Below are 22,133 nucleotides of genomic sequence, written 5' to 3' on the forward strand. Positions count from 1 at the left end.
TCATTAACTCCCTCACCTTCCACGGGGGGTTAGGGAAGCCTGCTTCCTTCCTTCATGAGAGGCCGCAGGGATCCGCTGAGATGATGAACATGGAGCTGCTTTGTAAACTGGGGCTTTAAGAACTGAGGAACTTGTGAAGTAATTAGCCTCCAACTAATAAAAAAATTAAAAATAAATAAATAAATAAAAAAAAAAAAAAAAAAAAAGAACTGAGGAACAAAAGGGTCTGACCTGGGTTCAAATCCCAGCTTCACTGTTCGTTTCCTGGGTGACCATGAATCGTTAACCTCTCTGGACTTATTTCCTCGCCTACAAAATGAGGGAAATAGCACTGACCAGTGAGGATTTAATTAGATATCAGATGTCAGGCGCTCCACACACTTCCTGACACAGTAAGGTCTAGTAAATAGTAGCTCTTAACCATAGCAGCATGTTAAATACAGAAGCTCACTAACCATAGTGTTTATTTTTTTAACCCAAAGACAGGAAGACATAGTGTCAAAGCCAGACTGATACAAGGAATGTGATTTACATGGAAATAAGAAAATTGTGAATAAACAAAACTAGCCACGCCAGGTGTGAAAATTAGACCCCGAGGCTCTGGTATTTTTAGAAGCCATTTTGCCTGTCACTCTTGCTTCATTTCCCTAGCTCTCTGTGGATCTGGGTTTTTAAATAATTTGACTGCTGATCTGCAAACAAATCCTCATTCAAGGTGATCAACAAGTGTCCTCCATTCGTTTTCATTCATCCAACTATGTGACCATTTAGCAAACATTTACCCAGCAGCTGCTTTGGGCCAGGCCCTGCAGTGAGTGCTGGTGACACAGTGGTGAACCCAGACCCATTCCTGGCACCAAGGAACTTCGAGTCGAGTCCAGAAAAACAAATCAATCATCTGGTGCCAGAGGGGACAGCTTCCCTGAAGAGGAGGCACATGAAGAGCCACCTGGTGAATGGTTGGGACAGAGAGGTGAGGGCAGGTCAGGACCAGGTAAGAGAAAAGCCAGAGAGCTGCTTCGGAGAAAAGGGCAAGTGAGGCGATGTGGTGGAGGAGGGGCCTGGTGATACATATCTCATATGTGTATGTGTATTAATATATCTGAAAACAAGAAATAGACGTGTCATTACTCACAGATTATAGGGTTATCTACATTGAAAACCCAAAGAAGTTTAGAACAAATTATTAGAGTTTTTTTAAAAGAATTGAACCAGTTACTGGATACAAATCAAACTTAAAAAAAAAAATCAGTTGATTACTATCCATCAGTAACAAACAAGTAGATAAATGCAGTTTAAAAACAGCTAACATTTCTTAAGTCAGACAAAGATAAATACTGTATGATCTCACTTATATGTGGAATCTAGAAAAGCTAAATTCATAGAAGCAGAGAGCAGACTGGTGGTTGCCAGGGGCGGGGGAGTGGGAGGAATGAGAAGATGTTGGTCAAACGGCACAGACTTCTACTAGAAGAGGAGTGAGTTCTGGGGATCTAACATACAGCATGGTGACTATAGTTAACAACACTCTGTTGTACACTTAAAAGTCATAAAGGAGTAGATCTTAAATGATCTTATCACCACCACACAACAAGAAATGGTAATCATGTGATGTGTTTACTAACTTTCCTGTGATAAACATTTTGCAATATACACATGTATCAAATCACTACATTGTACACTTTAAACTTATATAATGTTGCATGTCAAATATATCTCAATAAAGCTGAGAGGGAAAAAAATAACACCGAGCATATCCAATTTTATCCAAACAAGACAAAGTATTAGAAATAATTTTAATAAATGTGCATGATCTTTATGGAGAAAAATAGAAAATATCATTGATGGACATCAAGGAAAACCTAAATTAAAATGATAAGTAAAACATGTTCATAAATTGGAAGCTTGAATGTCATGTAAACTTTTAGCCCTCATCACCAATGTATGGGATATACAGAAGATAGAAAATATGTTAAATTGTACCATAAGAACACAATCCAAAACATGGGAAACACTATAAAACCAACAATCCAGTTTCTTCAACAAAGTCCAAGGAAAAAACTAAAGATAGAGCTGAAATTTCTATATTAAATGAAATTTAAGACCAATCAAGACCAATCCCAAGTGTTATCACAATTTTAAAAATTGTTTAAATCCCAAAATATGAAAATAAAATAATTATATTTATGAGCAATCAGAAACCTGAACCTACTTTTAATAAGTCATCAAGTTGCCCTTGATAATATTAAGGAATTATTATGGCTTTTCTTTTTTGGGTATTTTTTTTTTTTTTGGTTCAACAATGATATCAGGGTTTTACCTTTTACAGATACATATTGAATTACTTAGAATGAGTGTATATGAGGTCTAGGATTTGTTTCAAAATAAGGTGATAGTAGGGGAAGATAGGGATACAGATGGGACAGAAGTGAACAGGACTGATGGTTTTGGAGCACCAGTGTCTATGATATTAAGTCTTGAGAGTACATCATATTATTTATTTTGTATATGTTTGAAGTTTTTAATTTTAGGTTAAATGTATATTAATTATACACAGAATTTCTCTAATTCATTTATAGATTCAATACAATCCTAATAAAAATTTCAAGAGACTGATTAAATAAATGTAACATATGTGTTAATAAAACCCTCAGCAGGTTTTAAAATGCTGCTCTTGAAAAATATTTAAGCACATTGAAACTTGTTTACACATGTTGTTAAAAGGCCAATTAAACAGCATTATGTGTAGTCAATGGCATTTATGTAAAAAATAGACCAGCTGAGGACCAGAACTGAGATAAGAAGTTTCCGCAGAAGGTTAAGTATTGCTACTGCTACTGCTAAGTCACTTCAGTCGTGTCCGACTCTGTGCGACCCCGTCCCTGGGATTCTCCAGGCAAGAACACTGGAGTGGGTTGCCATTTCCTTCTCCAATGCATAAAAGTGAAAAGTGAAAGTGAAGTCGCTCAGTCAGGTCCGACTCTTCCGACCCCATGGACTGCAGCCTACCAGGCTCCTCTGTCCATGGGATTTTCCAGGCAAGAGTACTGGAGTGGGGTGCCATAGCCTTCTCCGAGGTTGAGCATTAAGAGAGGTTAATTTAGATGAGTAATTCTTAATCTTCACTATGCATTAGAATCACCTATAAGAACTTAAAGAATATGCAGATACCAAGGTCCCACAAAAATATTTCCATTTTAACTGGACCAAGATGAGATCAGGCATCAGTAGATTTTAAAACCTTAACAGGTGATTCTAATATGCAGGGCTGAGAACCAATGATCTAGATTTGCAAAGAGAAGCACAGATATATGGATGGAGAGTAGAAAGATGGACAAATGATAGATATATAGACAGATAATTCATAGATAAGTCATAAATAATTCATACAGATTTTTATTGCTAGATAGATGACTGGTACATATTAGTTGATGTGGAAGTCTAAAGGAAGGGAAGATGGGGGGAGGATAGGAGAAGAAAGAAGGGAATATGGAATAACATATGCAGATCAGAAATAAGCCACAACTGAATGTCTAATTGAACAAAGAAGAGAATGATACCCAAGTGAATGTGGGAAAATACGATAAAATAAAAAGTGAATATGTCTAGCTAATACATGAAAGTTGAATTGTTTATTCTTTTATTATATTTCTTTAGAATCCATACTCTCTACTCACTTTACAAGGATCCTTTGATATCTTAAAAGCTAAAGAACGGGGAATAGCAGCTTAATGAGTAAGCAGTTTCTGTGTGGGGTGATGAAAATGTTCTGTAACTTGGACAGTGGCAAAGGTTGTATAGCATGGTGAGTGTAATAAATGTCCCTAACGGTAAATTCTACGTTGTATATATTTTATCAAAATAAAAAACACATTAAAGAAAGACTAATAAGGGACTTCTCTGGCAGTCCACTGGTCAAGAATCTGCACTTTCACTGCAGGGGGCACAATTCAATCCCTAATGAGGAAACTAAGATCCAGCTTGCCTTACGGTGGAGCAAAAAAAAAAATGATTAAAGATTGAGATGAGAACCAATTAAAAGGAGCAGAGGATGTTACCAGGCAATTGGAATGAGTTAACTATTGCTCTAGTACTAAATTTGTTCCAAGTCTCCTAGCAGTTAAGGCAAAAGAAGAAATGCATCAGGGTTATCAGACCCTCGGTATAAATTGAGGCTCTTTGTACATCAGGGGCCACCTCTTGTTTCATGTTGCCCACTTGCGATATCACATGCCCCGAATTGAAAATGGGAGTCCTTTTGGAAGGCTTGACTCAGCTGAGAAAGGAGGATTTGCCTCGGCCGTGTGAGGCAAGTCGGAGCTTAGCTCCTTCCTCACTAGAGCGCATGGCACCTGCTTAGACTGTCGTTAAACTGCTCCCAAGAATCGCAGCTCCCGCCGCTGCACAGCCTCAGCCTCAGCTGGTGGGGCTGAAAGGCTGTTTGTTCAGCCTGAGCCAGGCAGAGTCAGCCCTGACAGTGATGGCCCGGTCGGCATTATGTAAGGAGACCCAGCTTACCTGCCTGTAGACAGACAAAGCGGGTGATTTGACAGGCAAAACAGAGCCAGCCTCTTCACTCGCAGGCAGCCAAGGGGCTATTCAAAGCCAGGGCCTGGAAGATTTTCATGAGGTGCTGACATATGAAGCCGGAATGCAGCAGGAACAAGGCAGAACTGACACCCCGTGCAGTCAGGCATGGCAGGTGTCTCCGGCATCCAAACGGGGCCTTCAGGAGCTTTGACTGGGCCCCACCCATGAGGGAGGGAGAGAGAGTGAGCTTTGCGAGAGAGGCCCCAGTTTTCAGGCCTGAATCTGCAGGGAACCTCACCTTTACCACTGCCCTCTTTATTGTTCAACCGAGGAAAACATTCCAAGCCTTTGTCATGAGACACAGGACTCAGGCGTAAGAGCCAGGAGCACTTGAGGCCTTGGTTGGTGGTCAAGCTGCCGCACCAGGGCTAGGGGAGGCGGTGAAGGAACAGGTTCTGAGTGCCCACCACACGCCAGACCCTATCTACGGGCTTCACCCCACAGGCACTGATTTCACCCTCGCAGGAGCCCTACGAGGGAAGCAATCTCTACGCTACACACGAGAAAACAATCTTCCAAGGAGGAACTTGCCCAAAATCACTCAGCTGGGAAATGGGACACCTAGGATTTGAACCCAGGTCTCCTCAGCACCAAAATGTATGCTCCTTCTACCTAAAAGCTGGTTCACAAGACCCACAGGCCCCGGACTCACACCCTGTTTGCAATCAAAGTGGCTTCAGCACTCTCTGGCCCTGTGCCCCTGGTCATATCCCTTCCCTTCTCAGGGCTTCAGGAACCCCATCAGTAGTGTGAGGCTCTTGGGAATACTGGATGAGATAGTTGCTGAGGATATTTGGTTGTTCAGTGGTGTTGGGTCAGCGTTTCTGGGCTTCATCACACTTTTCTTTTAAATCAGTGGTTGTCTTTATTTTTTTTTAATTGAAGGATAATTGCTTGACAATATTGTTTCTGCCATACATCAACGTGAATCAACAATATGAATACATATGTGCTCTCCCTCGTGAACCTCCTTCCCACTTCCTACTCCTTCATCACACGTTTTGATTGTTCTCAAAAAACCACCTCCATTCCCAGGGCGGTGGGGTGGGGGGCGGGTTATATATATAGGCCAGACATACATAAATAACTTTCTTGGTCCCCTCTCAGGATTTTGAAAAAACATTCTCTGCCCAGTGCCATGAGCACCTTGAGAGCAGAATTGCATCCAACTTGTCTGCAGACAAAATAGTCAGCACAGAGCCCAGCATTTACTAGGACTTAACTGAGCAATCAAAAACGTGAATGAATGGTTTGCCACAAGATATATCACGTATTGTGATGAAAGCAGCTGGGCAACCGAACACCTGGTCCCGACTTTGCCATTAACTCACTGTGCGGCTTTGGGCCCTCTCTGACCACAGTGACCCCATTTATAAAATGCATTAGGCACTCTCTAGCAGCCCGTATCAGCTCTGATTTTATAGGGTTAAGAGGAAAGAAAGATCACACTTTCTGCAGTGATCTTCCCCCGTCCTTTAAAAGCTAAAGCTATACCACAGTCACATAACGTGGACAGTCAGGGGACATCCTAAATAGATGGCACATCTGCTACCCCTGGTTCAGTCAGAAGCAGACAAGCAACGTTCTCAAGTCAGGTCCTTTGGTCTACGGGACAGACACTCCCTCAGGTATGCCCAACACTTTACAGTTTGCAAAGCACCCCGCCTCCCTTCTCTCGTTCAAACCTCAGCACAGACTTACGAGGGGACAGGACAGATGTCACCGCCACCTTCACTGACTTGCCCCCAGGGGTACACGGAGGAGAAGTAGTAGACTTGAGATGTGAACCCAGAACCAATTCCTGACCTCAAAGTCTGCTTCCTTCCCTTCACGGGGCTCACGTGTACACCGGAAGTGAGATGACCTTGTTCAACCAAAACAAGATTCGGAGGGTTTCCCATCCACAAGGTCACCGTCTGGGTGGAAAACCTGTCCGGCACGATGGAGCATTTTAAAGTCAAACTGGGGGAAGAAGGGTGTGGTGGGCCTGTGGCCACAGAGAGTCGGCTGTGCAGGCGGGAAGCGCCCGGGCCCATGTCCAGGCTTTGGACGCCATCTCCATGCAGCCGCCAGAGACTAAGATACTGAAATACTGCGGTGCCCCACAGATAACCAGTCACTGCTGAGCCCCATGCCCCAAGCTGCCCTTCCCTGTGCCTCCCTGGAATGCCCCTGAGATTCTGTAACTAAAAGGTTAAAACCTGAAACAGCACGAAGAGCCAGGCGGCTACTGTCCTAGCAGGCTTCCGTTCTGATCCGGCCTGGTCCGGCACATATACTCTAACTGGTCAATACCCCTGGCTTACTGATTTTTTTTAAACAGCTTTATTGAGCTTTAATAAGTACACAAAAACCTGTGCATGTTTAATGCATTATTTTGATAATTTTGGACATATGCATATATCTGTGATACTATCGCCACATTCAAAGTGACAGATCTGTTATCTCAGAAAGATTCATTATATCCCTTAATTTCTGTGTGTGTGATAAGAACATTTAGCATGCAACCTACCCTCTTAACAAGTTTTTAAGTACACATCTATAGGTACTATGTCCTACAGGAGATCTCTACAACTGATTCACCTTGTATAATTGTAACTTTATACCCATTGAACAACACACTGTTTGTTAAATACGTTTACTAGTATACCATCTGGCTAGAGAGGCCATAGGGAGTCTTTTAGTGCTTTTCAACTGTTTTGAGTGTGAAAATACTTTTTAACAGCTATAAACTCCACAGTTCTCATAAAATGCATATAAGGTAGACATATTTTTCGGTAAACATTGATAAATTTCAGGTCCAAAAAATGACCATTTCAGTAACATCTTTAAATGGATTTGTATTTTATTTAAGACAAAACTTTGCACACACTTAAAAAGTAGTCATATATATAGAGGCAAGACCTATGAATGACTTAATCAATAGACAAGGCCTAGTCACCTCGTGGACTGGAGCATACTTTACCTTCTCCTCTTCCATGGGGTAAGGACGACTGCTGACTGAGCCAACCAAATCTTCCGCTCCCATTCGATGGCTGAAGAAACAGCCTGGAGAGGAAACAGAAGCTTCTCAAACCCACTGTTGGGCTGCAGTTGCAGGCCTGCAAGCCCTAGACTTGCTCAGCCACAAGACGGAAGAGCGAGCTCAGAGACGGGGACACAATGCTTTATTGGACAGGGGATCTCATCACGGTCCTGGAATGACACCCCTTTGTGCATGTGGACCGCAGGCAGCCATCTTTGCTACCGTGGTGGGAGGGAGGTTAACAGTTATAGAGGGAACTGACATCAGATGTGTCCATTGGTTACCAGGGAAATGGTCAGAGGCACGTGCCCCTCACTGCCCTTTGATAAATGGTCCTAAGGGAGACCTTCTGAGCTAAAGTTTAGAAGAATCAGTAGCTGGGGCCAGGGGGACAAGTACCTAGGCATTTGCTGATTAGGTTCTATGATCAAGAGGGAAGGTCAGTCAGATGAGTAGAGTATAGGGGAGGCAGGGCCTGGCTGGCAGGGGAGGCAGAGAGAGAGGAGAACAACCACCTTGGATGGCCTGATCACACACCCACTCACTACTTGGAGCTAAAACTTGAAGCCGTTTCACCACCAAAATTTGTTGCATCTAGGGGCACTGAAATAGGGGGTGTTGAGTGGGCAGAAGACATCTCAAGCTGGGCCACAGGTGACTCTTCCTTTATAAGGCAGGTATCATTCATGAAGATAGCCAGAGTAGAGACTTACTGTCTTTCGCTGATGGAGGTCAACCTCACAGAGGCCACTCAGGCCTTTCAGAGGAGGGGCTGCAGGGAGCTTTTGCACCACAGCTCAGTCTCCAAGGAGGACCCAGGCTGGCAGCTGAAACTGAGGGATCAGAGGCCCTGCACATTTTACCGTCCACTAGAACTTACTCCGAGAGGCCTTCTGAGCCCCGGAGGCACAGGACGCTGTGAGGCCACGCTGAAAGTGTAATAGCGTGTGAGCAGACGAGGGGGCCACAGTGAGAGGCCATGGGCTTCGACAGGAAATAAAGCGGGTTCAGCTCCTTCCCAGGCGTACGGCCTTGGTGGAGTTTTACTTAACTTTCCAGATTTCAGTTTCTAAATCTGTAAAATGGGACTGTTCTGAGGACTGACTAGATGAACTACCATCAAAGCCTGATACAGGTACATTGTTCAACAACTGTTCTGTTTCACAGAATCATCAGGAAAATGCAAACTCCTCATCCCGTAAGGAAAACGACAGCTTGACAAATCTTTTTTCCCCCCAGAACTGTCAAAACTGACAAATTGTCAAAAATAACAATTCTGTCCATTTTTCCAATGCTTTCTTCTTTCATTTCTTCTTCTCCCCAATTTCCTCAAATCCAGCACTATTCGAAAACAGCTTTAAAGCTAAAGCTTTGACCCATTTTAAGATGGGTCAGTTCTGCTAACCACACCCGGCTAAGCCACACCCAGATTCCTGAACCATAGAAACTGTGACATAATAAATAATTGTGGTTTTACGCCACTAATTTTGGGGGGTAATTTGTTACACAGCAATAGATAATAAACATATCATTAGTCCTGAGGGAAATGCAAATTAAAGCTATATGAGATACCACTATATACTAAAAGGGGTAAAATTTAAAAGATCGTATTAATAGGTTTTGGTGAACAGATGAAGTAATTCAAACTCTCATCTACTGCTAACAGAAATAAAAGAAATACAGCCACTTTGTGAAAAGTTTAGCAATTTCTTAAAAATTTAAGAAATTGGTCAGATGGTAGACACTTCTCCTACGTATTTATTGAAGGTATTTAGCCACACAAAGACTTATACAAAACTATTCATAGCAGCTTGTTTAAAAGAGCCAAAATTGGAAACAATCCAAATGTCTAGCAACAAGTGAATGGATAAACAAACTGTGGTATGTCCATGTAATGGAATATTATTTAGTAAAAAAAAAAGAATTTGATTATCATCATAACATAGATGAATATCAAAATAATTACACTCGGTGAAAACAGACAAAAAATACACTGTTATTCCATTTACATAATGTTCTATAAAATGCAAACTAGTCTGTAGTAGCGACATAAATAGATCAGTGATTGCCTACAGATATGGCGGGGATGGGGAGTGGAGGAATCAATCACATGGGGCAGAAGGAAACTTTTTGGGGTGATGGACATGTTAATTATCTTTTTTTTTTCATGTTAAATATCTTGATTGTGGTGAGCTGCAAGATGTCCTGGAGACAACATGGTAGGAACCATATTTAAAAACACAAAAATGTTCTTTATTCCATAAATCTCACTCTTAGGAATTTATCTTAAGGACAGTTCAAAGTAAACACAAAGTTCTTTATACAAACACATAGCAACATCACCTATATCAGAGGTATTGGAAGTTACCTGATTGCCGAGCTACCATAAAAGGATTAAATCAACACAAGACCACGTCACTCCCAACTAAAGATGAAAACCGGGAAGTAAGGGGCAACATACAGCTATGTTTACAAAATATTGTAAACGAACTGTGTATAGACTATAGAACTGTATACACTCTATTGTTACACCTATGCAAAAATACATAGATGCATAAGAACACAAAGGAGAAAAAAACAGAACATAGAAAAACTCAGTCGATGAACGATAGGTAATTGGTATGTGGGTGACGGTTTTCTTCCAGCTGTCTTCTGTAATGTTATGATGTTTTTATAACAGTTTTTTAAATGTCTTCTTGTTGGTTCTGGCTCAGTCTCCCAACCTGGTGATGATTCTGAGTCTTGCACCTGTCAGCTACCAGCATCAGCACCTCAGTGTGGTCGGCCCGCAAGCCCAGTCAGCTGGCCTTCTGTGCCTTCTTCTGTATCACTGATCAAATGCCGAACAGAGCTGTGATGTGGTGTGAAGAGCACACTCTTTCCCTCCATTGCTGTGAGTCTGTGTAAGTTATTTCAATTCCATAATTGACTGAAAGCCAGTTCCCAAGGCACGAGGACTAGGAGATGGAAGGAAAGTGAACCAGAGGAGGTGGAGATGCTTACCTGAGTTTGGACTGTATGAATCACTCATTGAGTTAAATGTCAATGTCAATGATCCAAGGCCAGCAAATGCCCCCACAATCAGCTCCACAAACTACATATAGGCCATATATGAAAAAGTTAGAACTTAGTGGGGAAAAAAACGATAGAAGCCTGTAGATAGAAGCTACTGTATTATTGCACTGACCCAGTGCTAAATTCCAGCAGTCCATTTGGTGCCAGCACCCGGGGTCAGTTTGGCCTGGCCAGGACTCAAGGAAGACAAGGAGCCACATACAACACTTACCAAGGGTGAGACCCCCTAAAGGCACCCCAGGAGCAGTCTCTCACCTCTTCCCTACTCTTGGTGTATGTCCAAATCCATATCAGGAGGGTAAGCCCATGGCCCCCGGGCTTCTACCCTACTGGGCGGCATGTCTTCAGGACTGAAAAATATGCCTCTAAATATGCCCAGTTCCATGTTGAAGCTCTCCTCAGCCCTTGTGCCATAAGTTGGGCCAGATCTGCCTAGACAGAAACCAGAGATGCATGACAGATCCAGGGCCCTAAGTTACCAGGACACCACAGGGAGAAGCCCCATGACACCCTCAGACTTCAGTCCAGCAGGATCAAGCTGAACCAACTGTGCCTCTCAGATGGCCCCAGGTTCATCCCAGAGGCCTCCACACCTGAACCTAGGGCAGAAGATGCTGTTCGGCATCTGAACCTTCCTTTAGGCCCCGTCTACCATGGCATCTGGTCCCATCACTTCATGGGAAATAGATGGGGAAACAGTGGAAACAGTGTCAGACTTTATTTTTTTAGGCTCCAAAATCACTGCAGATGGTGATTGCAGCCATGAAATTAAAAGATGCTCACTCCTTGGAAGGAAAGCTATGACCAACCTAGACAGCATATTAAAAAGCAGAGACATTACGTTGCCAACAAAGGTCCATCTAGTCAAGGCTATGGTTTTTCCAGTGGTCAGGTATGAATGTGAGAGTTGGACTATAAAGAAAGCTGAGCGCCGAAGAATTGATGCTTTTGAACTATGGTGTTGGAGAAGACTCTTGAGAGTCCCTTGGACTGCAAGGAGATCCAACCAGTCCATCCTAAAGGAAATCAGTCCTGGGTGTTCATTGGAAGGGCTGATGTTGAAGCGGAAACTCCAGTGCTTTGGCCACCTGATGCGAAGAGCTGACTCATTGGAAAAGACCCTGATGCTGGGAGGGATTGAAGGCAGGAGGAGAAGGGGATGACAGAGGATGAGATGGCTGGATGGCATCACCGACTCGATGGGCATGAGTTTGGGTGGACTCCGGGAGTTGGTGATGGACAGGGAGGCCTGGCGTGCTGCAGTCCATGGGGTCGCAAAGAGTCGGACACGACTGAGCGACTTAACTGAACTACCTGTGAGACCCCTGCTTCTGGGCTCTGTTGCAGCTGTCCCCCTACCCAGATGACATACCAAGTCACTATACCTTCTGCAGCCCACGCTCCGCCGGTTCTCCTGGAGGTCCCCCCGGTGCCCAGTGAGTCACAGGTCAGAGACTTGCTGCCAGGTCCTCCTGACACATTAGTGCACTTCATGCACAAAATGGCTTAAAACTGCATCTGTAAACAGCAGAGTTCTGCAAGTATTTGCAGTTAATAAAAGTTACCTTCACAGCTGTCTTATGACATTAGCATTATCCCCATTTTGTAGATCAAAAAGCTGAGGTTCCGAGTGAATAAGTGGCCAAAAGTCACACAGCTGAGAAGAGGTAAACATAGGCACTGCCCTGGGACTGGTGACTCTGAGCGACTGGCTCTCACAGCAGGGCCACATTTTTTTTCCTGGGCCAGGCTCTGTGCTGATGACCCAGGTGCCCAGTTGCAGGAAACTATACTTCCTGCCATCAAGAAACTCCCAGAGAAGAACAGCAACAGTCACATAACCAAATTACTACACCACAAAAATGTGTGACAAGTGCCAAAACCCAAACATGCTGGGGCAGGCTGAAAGAGGGAGTGTTCGACTTGGGCAGATCAGGGAGGACTTCCCAGAAGAGGAGACATTTGGGCTGATGGGGGAGTGGAGGGAGGCCAGTCCAGGCAGAGGGGAAGAACTTATGTGAGAGAACTTGAGAAGACTTGCCAGGGCGTCCTCTGAAGCTGGGGCAGAGAAGACCACGGGAGACAGCAGGGGTGGGAAGGGGCTGTATTGTGCTGAAGGGCTCTGACCTGCCAGGCCAGGGAAGGTGTACTTGATCTTGCCCTGGAGGAGGGGAGTCATTGAGGGCCTTTGAGCAGCCAAGTAGCCCAATTTGTGCAGAGACAATCAGCAGAAGAACCGTGCTGATGAGGCCTATTTGGACACTCAGATTCTTCCAAGAGGCTGGCACGGGGAACCTTGTGATCCCCGCGTCCCCAGCCAGGCTCAGCGGAGTTCAGCGAGCTGAGGGCTTCCAAGGTGCCTGGGCAGAAACGCTGAGGATCAGGACAGAACCTGTGTCTGTCCCAGCCCCGACACTGCCTGCACCATCCTCTGGGAGGGAAGGGCTGGCATGGGCAGCCCAACCCTGGCTGAAGTGTTCAGGCTCTCTTCCAAGCGACTCTGGGGAAAGGTACCCAGGAAGGGAGGATGTGCAGGCCGGTTCATACAGACAGGCAAAAAAGGCGGAGGGTAAGACTCAGAAAGATATACACCCTCAGGCTAGACAAACAATGCCAAGGAGCCCGAAGGAAAGAGGCCAGAGGAAAGCCTAGCCTCCCATGCACGCATGCATCCACAGACAAGGGTCTCTGGGCTCCCTCATTACTGCCCCGCGGCGCTGCGGGCCGAGCAACCAGCAGCTGGGCTGGGTCCCCGCCCAGCACTGCACCACCTCTAACCTTCTGGGTCCGCGTCCCGCTCCCACCCCAGAAGCCGAGAGAGCGCCAAGGTGCAGTGCCCTGAGGGTCACAGCTGGGCAGAGGGCCTCAAGGAGTAGAATCAGAGGCCAGGGGCTGAGCCTGGCCTGGGGAGGGAGGTCAAATCACTGTTTCTTCCTGTCTCCGACGATACTTGAATCCAGTCTGGTGCATTTCCGCTTTGAGGGGGAAAGAGGATAATCACTGGCCCTTTGAGATCGTCTCGCAAACAGGGAACTCTGTCAGCTGAAATGAACATTCACAATCTTCCCCGCTTCTCCGAGTCCCAAGGCCGCAGGTAGAGCTCAGAACACCCAAGACACCAGGATGCCGGGTGATTCTGGAGAGCCACTCCTGCCCCACAGGCCCTCGAACCCAAAGGAGGACGTGGGCCTGCTGAGAACTCACCTCCTCCTCCGGGGGCAGGGCCACGGCTTCCCCAGGAGAGGCCCCCGCCTTTCTCCCGCTGGGTCTGAGCGGAATCTACCTCGCGGCCCTCTGTCCTCGGCTCAGGACCCCGCAGAGCGCCTGGGGAAGGCGGAGGAGCTAACCTGCGGGCGGGGGTTGCTCAGGCTCCCCTCGGACCCCAGCTCGCGGCACGCAGCGGGACCGGTCCGCGTCCTCCGGGAGGTTCGCGCTTTTCGATGCAGCCGCCGCGGAGCTCCTGGGCCGTCCCGGCGGCTCCTGAACTCCCCATTCCGAGACCGGGGGGCGGCGCTGGGAGAGGGCTCGGAGTCAGGGGTTAGGAGCTTCCTCCAGGTGAGCTGGGAGGCTGGCGGCCGGGAAGCAGAAAGCTCGCCTCTCTGGGCCCCAGGTTCTCTGCCGCATGATGGGAATTCTCTGTCCGCGGTAGTGAAGCAGCAGGAGAAAGCGATAGAAACCGTGCTGTCCTGACTAAGCTCCGGGGGTCCCTCTGCCTCCGTGGAGCAAAATAAGGCCATACTCTTGCGAACTCGAAAACTTCCAACACTCTCCCTACACACATACTGCCTTCTAGGCGAACAGAAAACAGTTTGCTTTAATCTACGGCTACTTCTTTGAGGAGAGCATCTCATTCCCGCCTATGAGTGGGAACGACTTTAATTTTCCTCAGCAGCCTGTCTTTTTTTAACAACCATTTTCGTCTTGAAAACAATTTAAAAGACAAGATGATCATGGGTTGGCGAAGCGCCCCACTTCATCCTCTTGACCAGGTGGAAATGAAGTGACAGGAAGTCCAGCACTTCCCAGATGGGGAAACTGAGGCCTAAGAAGGACAACAAATAGTTCAAAGCTGCTGGGCCCAGTGACAGCTCCCACGCAGTACCACTGCTGCAACCAGCGGCCTGGCTGAGTGTGAGGCAGACTGACTGCCTTTGTGGCGCTCTGAGGCCATACCTGCAACCCACTGACCCTGACTGACTGTCCCAGAGTAATCCAGAAGTCCCTGTGTTCTAGCTGCCCCGAGCCCCTTAGATCTGATTGGCAAGCATCTGGGCCCAGGGCTTCCACTGTCCCCCTGTAAGGAGACTGGCGAGGGCCCAGACTTCAAGCCCAAGTGAGGACGGAGAACTCAGGAAAAGACAGAGGCTGCAGGCCCAGAAGGTAAGGAGCCCAAATACCTGAGTTTCCCTTCCAGTGTAGAACCTCTTCTGCACAACTTTAAGCAAGCCCCTTTGACAATCTGGGCCTGGTTTCCTTCCAGCTTGAATTTCCAAGATTTCCTTAAGAGCAGGGTACCTCTGCATCTGCCTTCAGGGGCATCTGGGTCAAGAAATATGGGTCAAGAGATAATGCCATAACTCGTAGAATCCCCTCCTTTATATTTACGAAACTCTCCGAGGGCACTTCAAAACTCGGTAGTTAGGGGAAGAGCTCTAGCATCTTCTACAGATCACCAGCACTCCTCCTCTCCCCCCAAAATTTAACATAAAATAGCCTGTGAGGGGGCAGGTTTTTCCAAAAGGTGCTGAGGATACACTCAGGGCTGTAGGCAGTCTGAAGAGGATGAAAATCACCCAGCATCTGTCCACAACATCAACCCACCCCAGCTGGACTAGAAGAATGATTTCCAAGGGACAGGAACCAACTCTGGAGCTCTCAACAGGCCTCGATGGGTCTGTTAACCCTACGCACTTTCAGGAGCACTGCCCCAGAGAAGAGGTGAAGACTGGGTGAGAAAACTGAGGAAGTGGCCTGGCACTGAGCGGATCTTTCTGCATAGTTTTGATCCAAACGGGTTAACTGTCCCAGTGCACTCAAATCCTTTAATTCAAATTTTACATCTTCAAAGTGCAGAATTTTGAAATGTGTTGTTAGAATAAAACATTTATGGAACAGCATTTTTAGCACTCTTTGTTCATGAAATCCTAGAATCATAATCTTAATACTTCTAATCTCAGGATGCTAACGCTTGGTCTGATGCATAGGCAGAGCTCAGTAGCTGAAAAGTTTGAGAAAAAGGAATCGGGTTTCTAGAAGAGTGTGTCCACAGTCACAAAACAAAGAGGATCAAAACATCCTGAGACATGAGGCTTCTAACGATAGTAACTGGAGCTTAAAAGTCTCCATCCATCTTAAAGTCATTAAAGCATATGGTCATAAATATTATAAGAATTGTTAGATTATTTGAGTTATAGAATAGTGGATCTAGTACTAATATTTTAGAATTAAATAAGAGAGATGTGGATTTATAGGACCCAAATCTTCCAATCAGACATTCCTAGACAGGAATTAAAATTAAGCAATATGTACCTTAGAGCTGTAAAAATGTCTAAAACGGAGAAGCTACAGCTGCCAACAGTGGCATCGCATTTTCAGGCACAAAATCTTACTCCCGGCATCTTAAAAATATAAGGAATATGCTTTTACACTCTGAAAAGAAGTTTAAAGTCATAGGAATATAATCACAGTCAAAGAATTTAGACACTGGTCATAGAATCTCAGAATTAGAGAAACACATTATTTGATTTAGGGATTCATGCTAGGATAGTAGTCCAAATTTTAACATTTGGAAATCTGAATCTTGGAACCATAAAATTCAGTATTAAAAGACTGCTATTTTGTAATCTGGTTAAAATTTAACAATTTTAAACCTTTTCCCCTTTTGGAAAAAAAATAGGATGAAACCTGGATTTTCGCAGCGTGGTTACTTTGGAAGAAGGAAGCTGGGAGTGTTTTGAGCGAGTGAAAAGCCTCCCCAGTCGTTCCAGTGTGCATCCGCGGAGGAAGGTCCTCATGCAAATTGTTCGATTGGCTTCCACACCCGGGTCGGCGGAGCGAAGACTTGGACTCTTTGCCCCCTGCTTCCCGAAGGCAGTTGCCCAGTGCTTGGTGGGGCTGGGCCAGCCCGGAGCTCGTCGCCACGAAAAATGCGACTAAAACCCTTGAAGGCTGGGCGCCCGCGCTCTCCCGGCTCGCTCCTCCCAACCCTGCACCCGCAGCCGGAAAGCTGCATCTCGGCCGGAGCCTCTGGGGTCGGCACCAAGTCTCGAAATCCTAAGGATAGAAGCCTTCCTCCCTTCTCTTTCCAAGATCTGCACGTGCTTTTCCGCCTTCAATTCTCAGAAAAGAAAACTGTGGGCTTGCGACTGGGAAGGGACTGGCCCAAGGTCTACCTGCAAATGATCATAAAAAGAATCCAGACCTGCGGGGCCACCGATGCAGGAAGTCTTGGGTGAGGCCGAGCTCGGTCTTGGGAGGTGGCAGGAAACGAACTCAGAAACCAGACACCCTCGAAGCAAAAGGGTCCCCGGTGCCCGCCCCTTTCCAAGGAGACTCGCGGGCCTACGGCCAAAGCACCCCCTCCCCCGGCCCCCCGCTTCGGGATGGAGCAGCTCGTCTTCTTGGAGCCTGCTTGGCCTGAGCGAACTGGAGGAGAAGATCACCACGAGAGGGCAGAAGCCCAGCCTTCATCCTCTTTAAGCTGTGCTTCACTCCCCATCATATAAAGAGGGGTCCCGAGCCACCCAAAGATAAATGATTGGAGGTGGGGGTAGTGCGGTGTTTCCCTAAATATCAGCAATGGAAGGACATGAGGTACAAAACCTCGGTACAGTCGGGGAGCCTGGCACCCAAAGAGGGGAAGTGTATGCCTCTGGCACATGGCGAGGAAACGCACTAACAGACGCAGGCAGGTGTGAGGTTTGGGGAATCCGCGCGAAGTCGCGGTGTAACTGTAGCAAGTTACATCCTCTATAAGACCTAGGAATTATGTCTGAAAGACGAGGGACTGGATGGACAATGGCCAGGGCAGCCTGGACTTAGGGTTTGAGAATCATCCCAGAGACCTTGCGAGCCAATAACCTGGGGTGTCTTCTCCCTTCCGCCCGCCCCCCCCCACTCACAAGAACCAAGCGCCCCCTCAGTCAATTCTCACCCTCTTCAGCCAAAAAAGTGAAGCGAGCCCTTCCTTTCACCTGCGGGTCCCAGCCTTCTGTACAGGCTGATAAAGTCCGGAAGCGCTGAGTTTGAGCGCCGACAGCTCCTGCCTCTCTCGGCCTCATTCTCCCCGTCGGTGCGCAGAGAGGACAGGCCGGGGGGATCTCCAAGCGCCCTCCGCGCTCCGATCGTGTGGTTCCCGCCGCGCCGCCACAGCTGCTCCTACCTGGGGAGGTGCGCCGGGGCCCAGGGGGCGGGTAGTCAAGGGGGTGGGGGGCGGGCGGGGAACCGGCACCGCCCCGAGCTTCCCGGCGCCTTTAAGGAGGAGAAACCCGCGGAGGGAGGAGCCGGTCCGGGTGTGTGCAGGGGAGCGCCTCGCCAGAAGTATTGGCTGCTGGAGGCCAACCCTACGGAGAGGAACAGTGGCTGGCCACCGCGCCAGGCCCGCGCCGCGACCTCGCCACCGTCGCCTCGCCTCCTTGCCCTCCGCGATTTCAGCGGCCGCCCCCAACACGGTGCCCCCACGCCTGCACTAACTGCTACCGTTTCAGGCTTTGGGGCCCGCAACCTCCTCTGCACTGGCGACCTCGACGGTTATCCTCAGAATCAGCGGGAAGCCCAGAACTGATGCCGGCGCCTCAGCCCCAAGGCCAATTCCAGACTCGTTGACCGCCTGGCACCAGCGCGCAAAGGACCCTTCAGCCCTAGACAGAAGTCTAGTTCCAGTACCAGCGTCGCTGCCGGCGCCTGGCTTCGAGGCCCAGAACACGAGCAGCGCCGTCGGTGGGCGGGACACTTGAGCCTCGGTCCGCAGACCGCCAGTCCGGAAACCGCGGGCGCCAAGCCTGCCGCGAGCCCCCTCCAGGGAAGCTGTGCTCCCGGTGCCAGCTGCGAGGACCCTCTCAGCTCTCTGCAGAGGGGCCCAGCGTCGGCCCCCGTGACCCGGTGTCCCGGGCCCCGCAGCTCCCAAAGCCGCCGCCCGATTCTCGAAGGCAGCGGGGACGCCTCGGGGACGCGGGACGGCTGCGCCATGACGGCCGAGAGCGGGCCGCCGCCGCCGCCGCCGCAGCCGGAGGCGCTGGCGGCCGTGAAGGAGGAGCGCGGTGAGGCGGGGGCCGGCGGGGTACCTGCGGAGGCCGCGGGTCGCGGCGCCGGTGGGCGGCGGCGGAAGCGCCCCCTGCAGCGGGGCAAGCCGCCCTACAGCTACATCGCGCTCATTGCCATGGCCATAGCGCACGCGCCGGAGCGCCGCCTCACTCTGGGCGGCATCTACAAGTTCATCACCGAGCGTTTCCCCTTCTACCGCGACAACCCCAAAAAGTGGCAGAACAGCATCCGCCACAACCTCACGCTCAACGACTGCTTCCTCAAGATCCCACGCGAGGCCGGCCGCCCGGGCAAGGGCAACTACTGGGCGCTCGACCCCAACGCCGAGGACATGTTCGAGAGCGGCAGCTTCCTGCGCCGCCGCAAGCGCTTCAAGCGCTCTGACCTGTCCACGTACCCGGCTTACATGCACGACGCGGCCGCCGCCGCCGCCGCCGCGGCCGCCGCCGCCGCCGCCGCCATCTTCCCGGGCGGCGTGCCCGCTGCGCGCCCTCCTTACCCCGGCGCGGTCTACGCCGGCTACGCCGCACCGTCGCTGGCCGCGCCGCCCCCGGTCTACTACCCGGCCGCCTCGCCAGGCCCGTGCCGCGTCTTCGGCCTGGTGCCTGAGCGGCCGCTCAGCCCGGAACTGGGCCCCGCGCCCTCGGGGCCCGCCGGTTCCTGCTCCTTTGCCCCGGCCGGCGGCTCTGCGGCTAGCACCGCTTACCAGCCGGCCGGCTGCGCCGGTGCCCGACCCGCCAACACTTCCGCCTATGCGGCCGCCTACGCTGGCCCCGACGGCACGTACTCGCAAGGGGCCGGCGGGGCCCTCTTCGCAGCGGCTGGCCGGTTGGCCGGGCCCGCTTCGCCCCCCGCGGGTGGCAGCGGCGGCGGCGTCGAGACTGCGGTGGACTTCTATGGGCGCACATCGCCCGGCCAGTTCGGAGCGCTGGGGCCCTGCTACAATCCTGGTGGGCAGCTCGGAGCGGGCAGTGGAGGCGCCTACCACGCTCGCCACGCGGCTGCCTATCCGGGCGCGGTGGATCGGTTCGTGTCCGCCATGTGAGCGGAGCAAACAGGCGAAAAGTCATAGATACCTCGACTGTCCTTACGAACTAAGTATCCACGAAACCTGAGGACAGGACTGGACAGACGGCCGGATTGAGAGCCACGTGGCAGGGACCGAGCCGGCGTGACAGGCGCAGACTCGGGGCACCGCGTACCCCGGGCGCCTGCCGGGCGGCTTTGAAAACGGGAGGTGGGGAGAAGCGTCCGAGGCCCACGGACTGGGACAACAGACCCTCATAGAGGCGCAACTCCAAAGGTCTTGCCTTTGACATTCTACCGGGGAGGGCCCTCGGCTCTAAAAGGGGCAGAAGGTAGCGTCTACTCCAGAGTCTAGAGGGATGGTGGAAAATCACATGATTTCACTCTTCCCGGTACTTTTAGAAACTCTATTTACACAGTTCGACCTCTTGTGCCTTTGACTACCTTATTACAATAAAAGACTCCTATAGCGTCTTCCTACATAAGGTGAGGAAGACTAATTTGCAAAAGAAGTAACTTTTTTTTTTAATGGGAAAGATCTCTGTTTAGCTTGACCGAGGCCTGCTTTTTCCAGCCTCTAAGAACTGCAAACCCGGCTCTGAATCTGGACTGTGCTGGGTTGCCACAGTGTGACCCAGTTCCATCACTCACACCCCCAGTGTTCCCATGTGATATACAGGAAGGCTGCAGAATTCAACCGGGCCCCATATGATCTTTAAGGGCCCATCAGGGTTGCTGCCGCCCTGCACATTTGGCAGCATGAGTGGGCCACCCAAGGCCCAACCTTACTCCAGGGAATGGGAACAGAGCTCATGGCAAGCAACTCTGGATTAGCTCCAGGCCCCGATTATGTCATAATTTCTTGAATCTTTTCAGCATGATGTGCTGATCATTCGGCAGCTATTACTGCTGGGTCATAAATGTGGTTTTCCAATGAGGCAGGTAGAAATACATTTGTCCATTGCCCACTCTTTCTTTTCATTAAGCCCTGGGCCCAATGGGTGAGTTAAAATTCAAAGAGATGACAAAACTCTCTTGAGTCTCTTGGTGACAGCTTTCATTTTGTGGGCTGGCCCTTCCATCCCCGGCACCCTTTGCCGTACCTCCGTAGCTTCCTCATGCAAAAAAGAAAGAGAAAAACTAACAGGGGCAGTCAGTTAGACTTTAGAAAGAAACCGGCATTTAACTTTGTTTTGTTTCCATTTATTTCTTTTAAGCTACAAGATGACCAAGATCAGAAAAATAATAAATCCAAGCATTTCCCCACCTTTCTCATGAGAAATCTTGTAAGTTTCAATTCTGGAGCAAAACTTTCTAGCATTAAATATTTCAGAGGCTCATTGTGCAGTTTCAGATAAACTTGAGTGTTCATATGAACTGTTTCTAATAAAAATCTTTGAGTGAGTTCTGGCAAGAGAAAGGCAGCCTCTTTCTGCGTAATTAATTTACTAGGGAAGAGTTGGGGAGTGTGGGAAAGAAGACTGAAAACCATTGGTAATTTTTATTTTTAATTTCGCGGATTGCTCTATCCTGTTCACAAAGACATGTGAACGTAATTCAGTCCAGAAGTCTATCTGTCTAATAAGTGCTGCCCAATAGAAATATCATGCAAGCTGCCCGTGTAACTAAGATTTTTCTGGTAGCTCCATTTATTTTAAAAACAAGTGAAATAGATTGATAATATACTGTATTTAACACAATTTGTCCAAACTATCATTTCAAGGCATAATCAGTGTAAAAATTGTTGAGGTAGTTTATGTTTTTCCTACTAAGTGTTCAAAATCTGGAGTGTATTTTACACTTATAGCTCATCTAAGTTTGGACCAACCACAAGCCAGGTGCTCAATAGCAGTGTGTGGCTGATGGCTACGGTGTTAGCGTGAGTCTAGACACTGGTCCTTCCTGACCCTGATGGTAGTGAACGACCACCTGGAGGCAGGGAGGCAGCTGCAGCGCTGACCCTGCGACCAGTAGGTCCAGATTTCAGACCTAGCCCTGTGACCTTGGAAATGCCTGAGTGTGAGGCCTCCCTTGTCTCCCTATGGATCCTTGCAGGTTGAAATTCAGAGGTTCCCGTGTGCAGCTAGACAGTCTGGCTCTCCCAGGCAGAAATCAGGATGCCTTGCCTAGCTGGCAGTAGTCAGAAATTGAAAGA

At 48.7% G+C, this 22,133-nt stretch overlaps 1 protein-coding gene across 1 annotated transcript; it reads left to right on the top strand.

The window, feature by feature from the left end:
- The first annotated feature begins 18,741 nt into the window (after positions 1-18,741).
- Positions 18,742-21,392, top strand: FOXE1 (forkhead box E1). Its single transcript, XM_043891418.1, has one exon. The coding sequence runs from the start codon at positions 18,876-18,878 to the stop codon at positions 19,995-19,997; it is 1,122 nt and encodes a 373-aa protein (XP_043747353.1). The 5' UTR covers positions 18,742-18,875; the 3' UTR covers positions 19,998-21,392.
- The last annotated feature ends 741 nt before the right edge of the window (positions 21,393-22,133 follow it).

Source organism: Cervus elaphus, chromosome 29 (genome assembly GCF_910594005.1).
Source record: "Cervus elaphus chromosome 29, mCerEla1.1, whole genome shotgun sequence".
Classification (NCBI taxonomy): domain Eukaryota; kingdom Metazoa; phylum Chordata; class Mammalia; order Artiodactyla; family Cervidae; genus Cervus; species Cervus elaphus.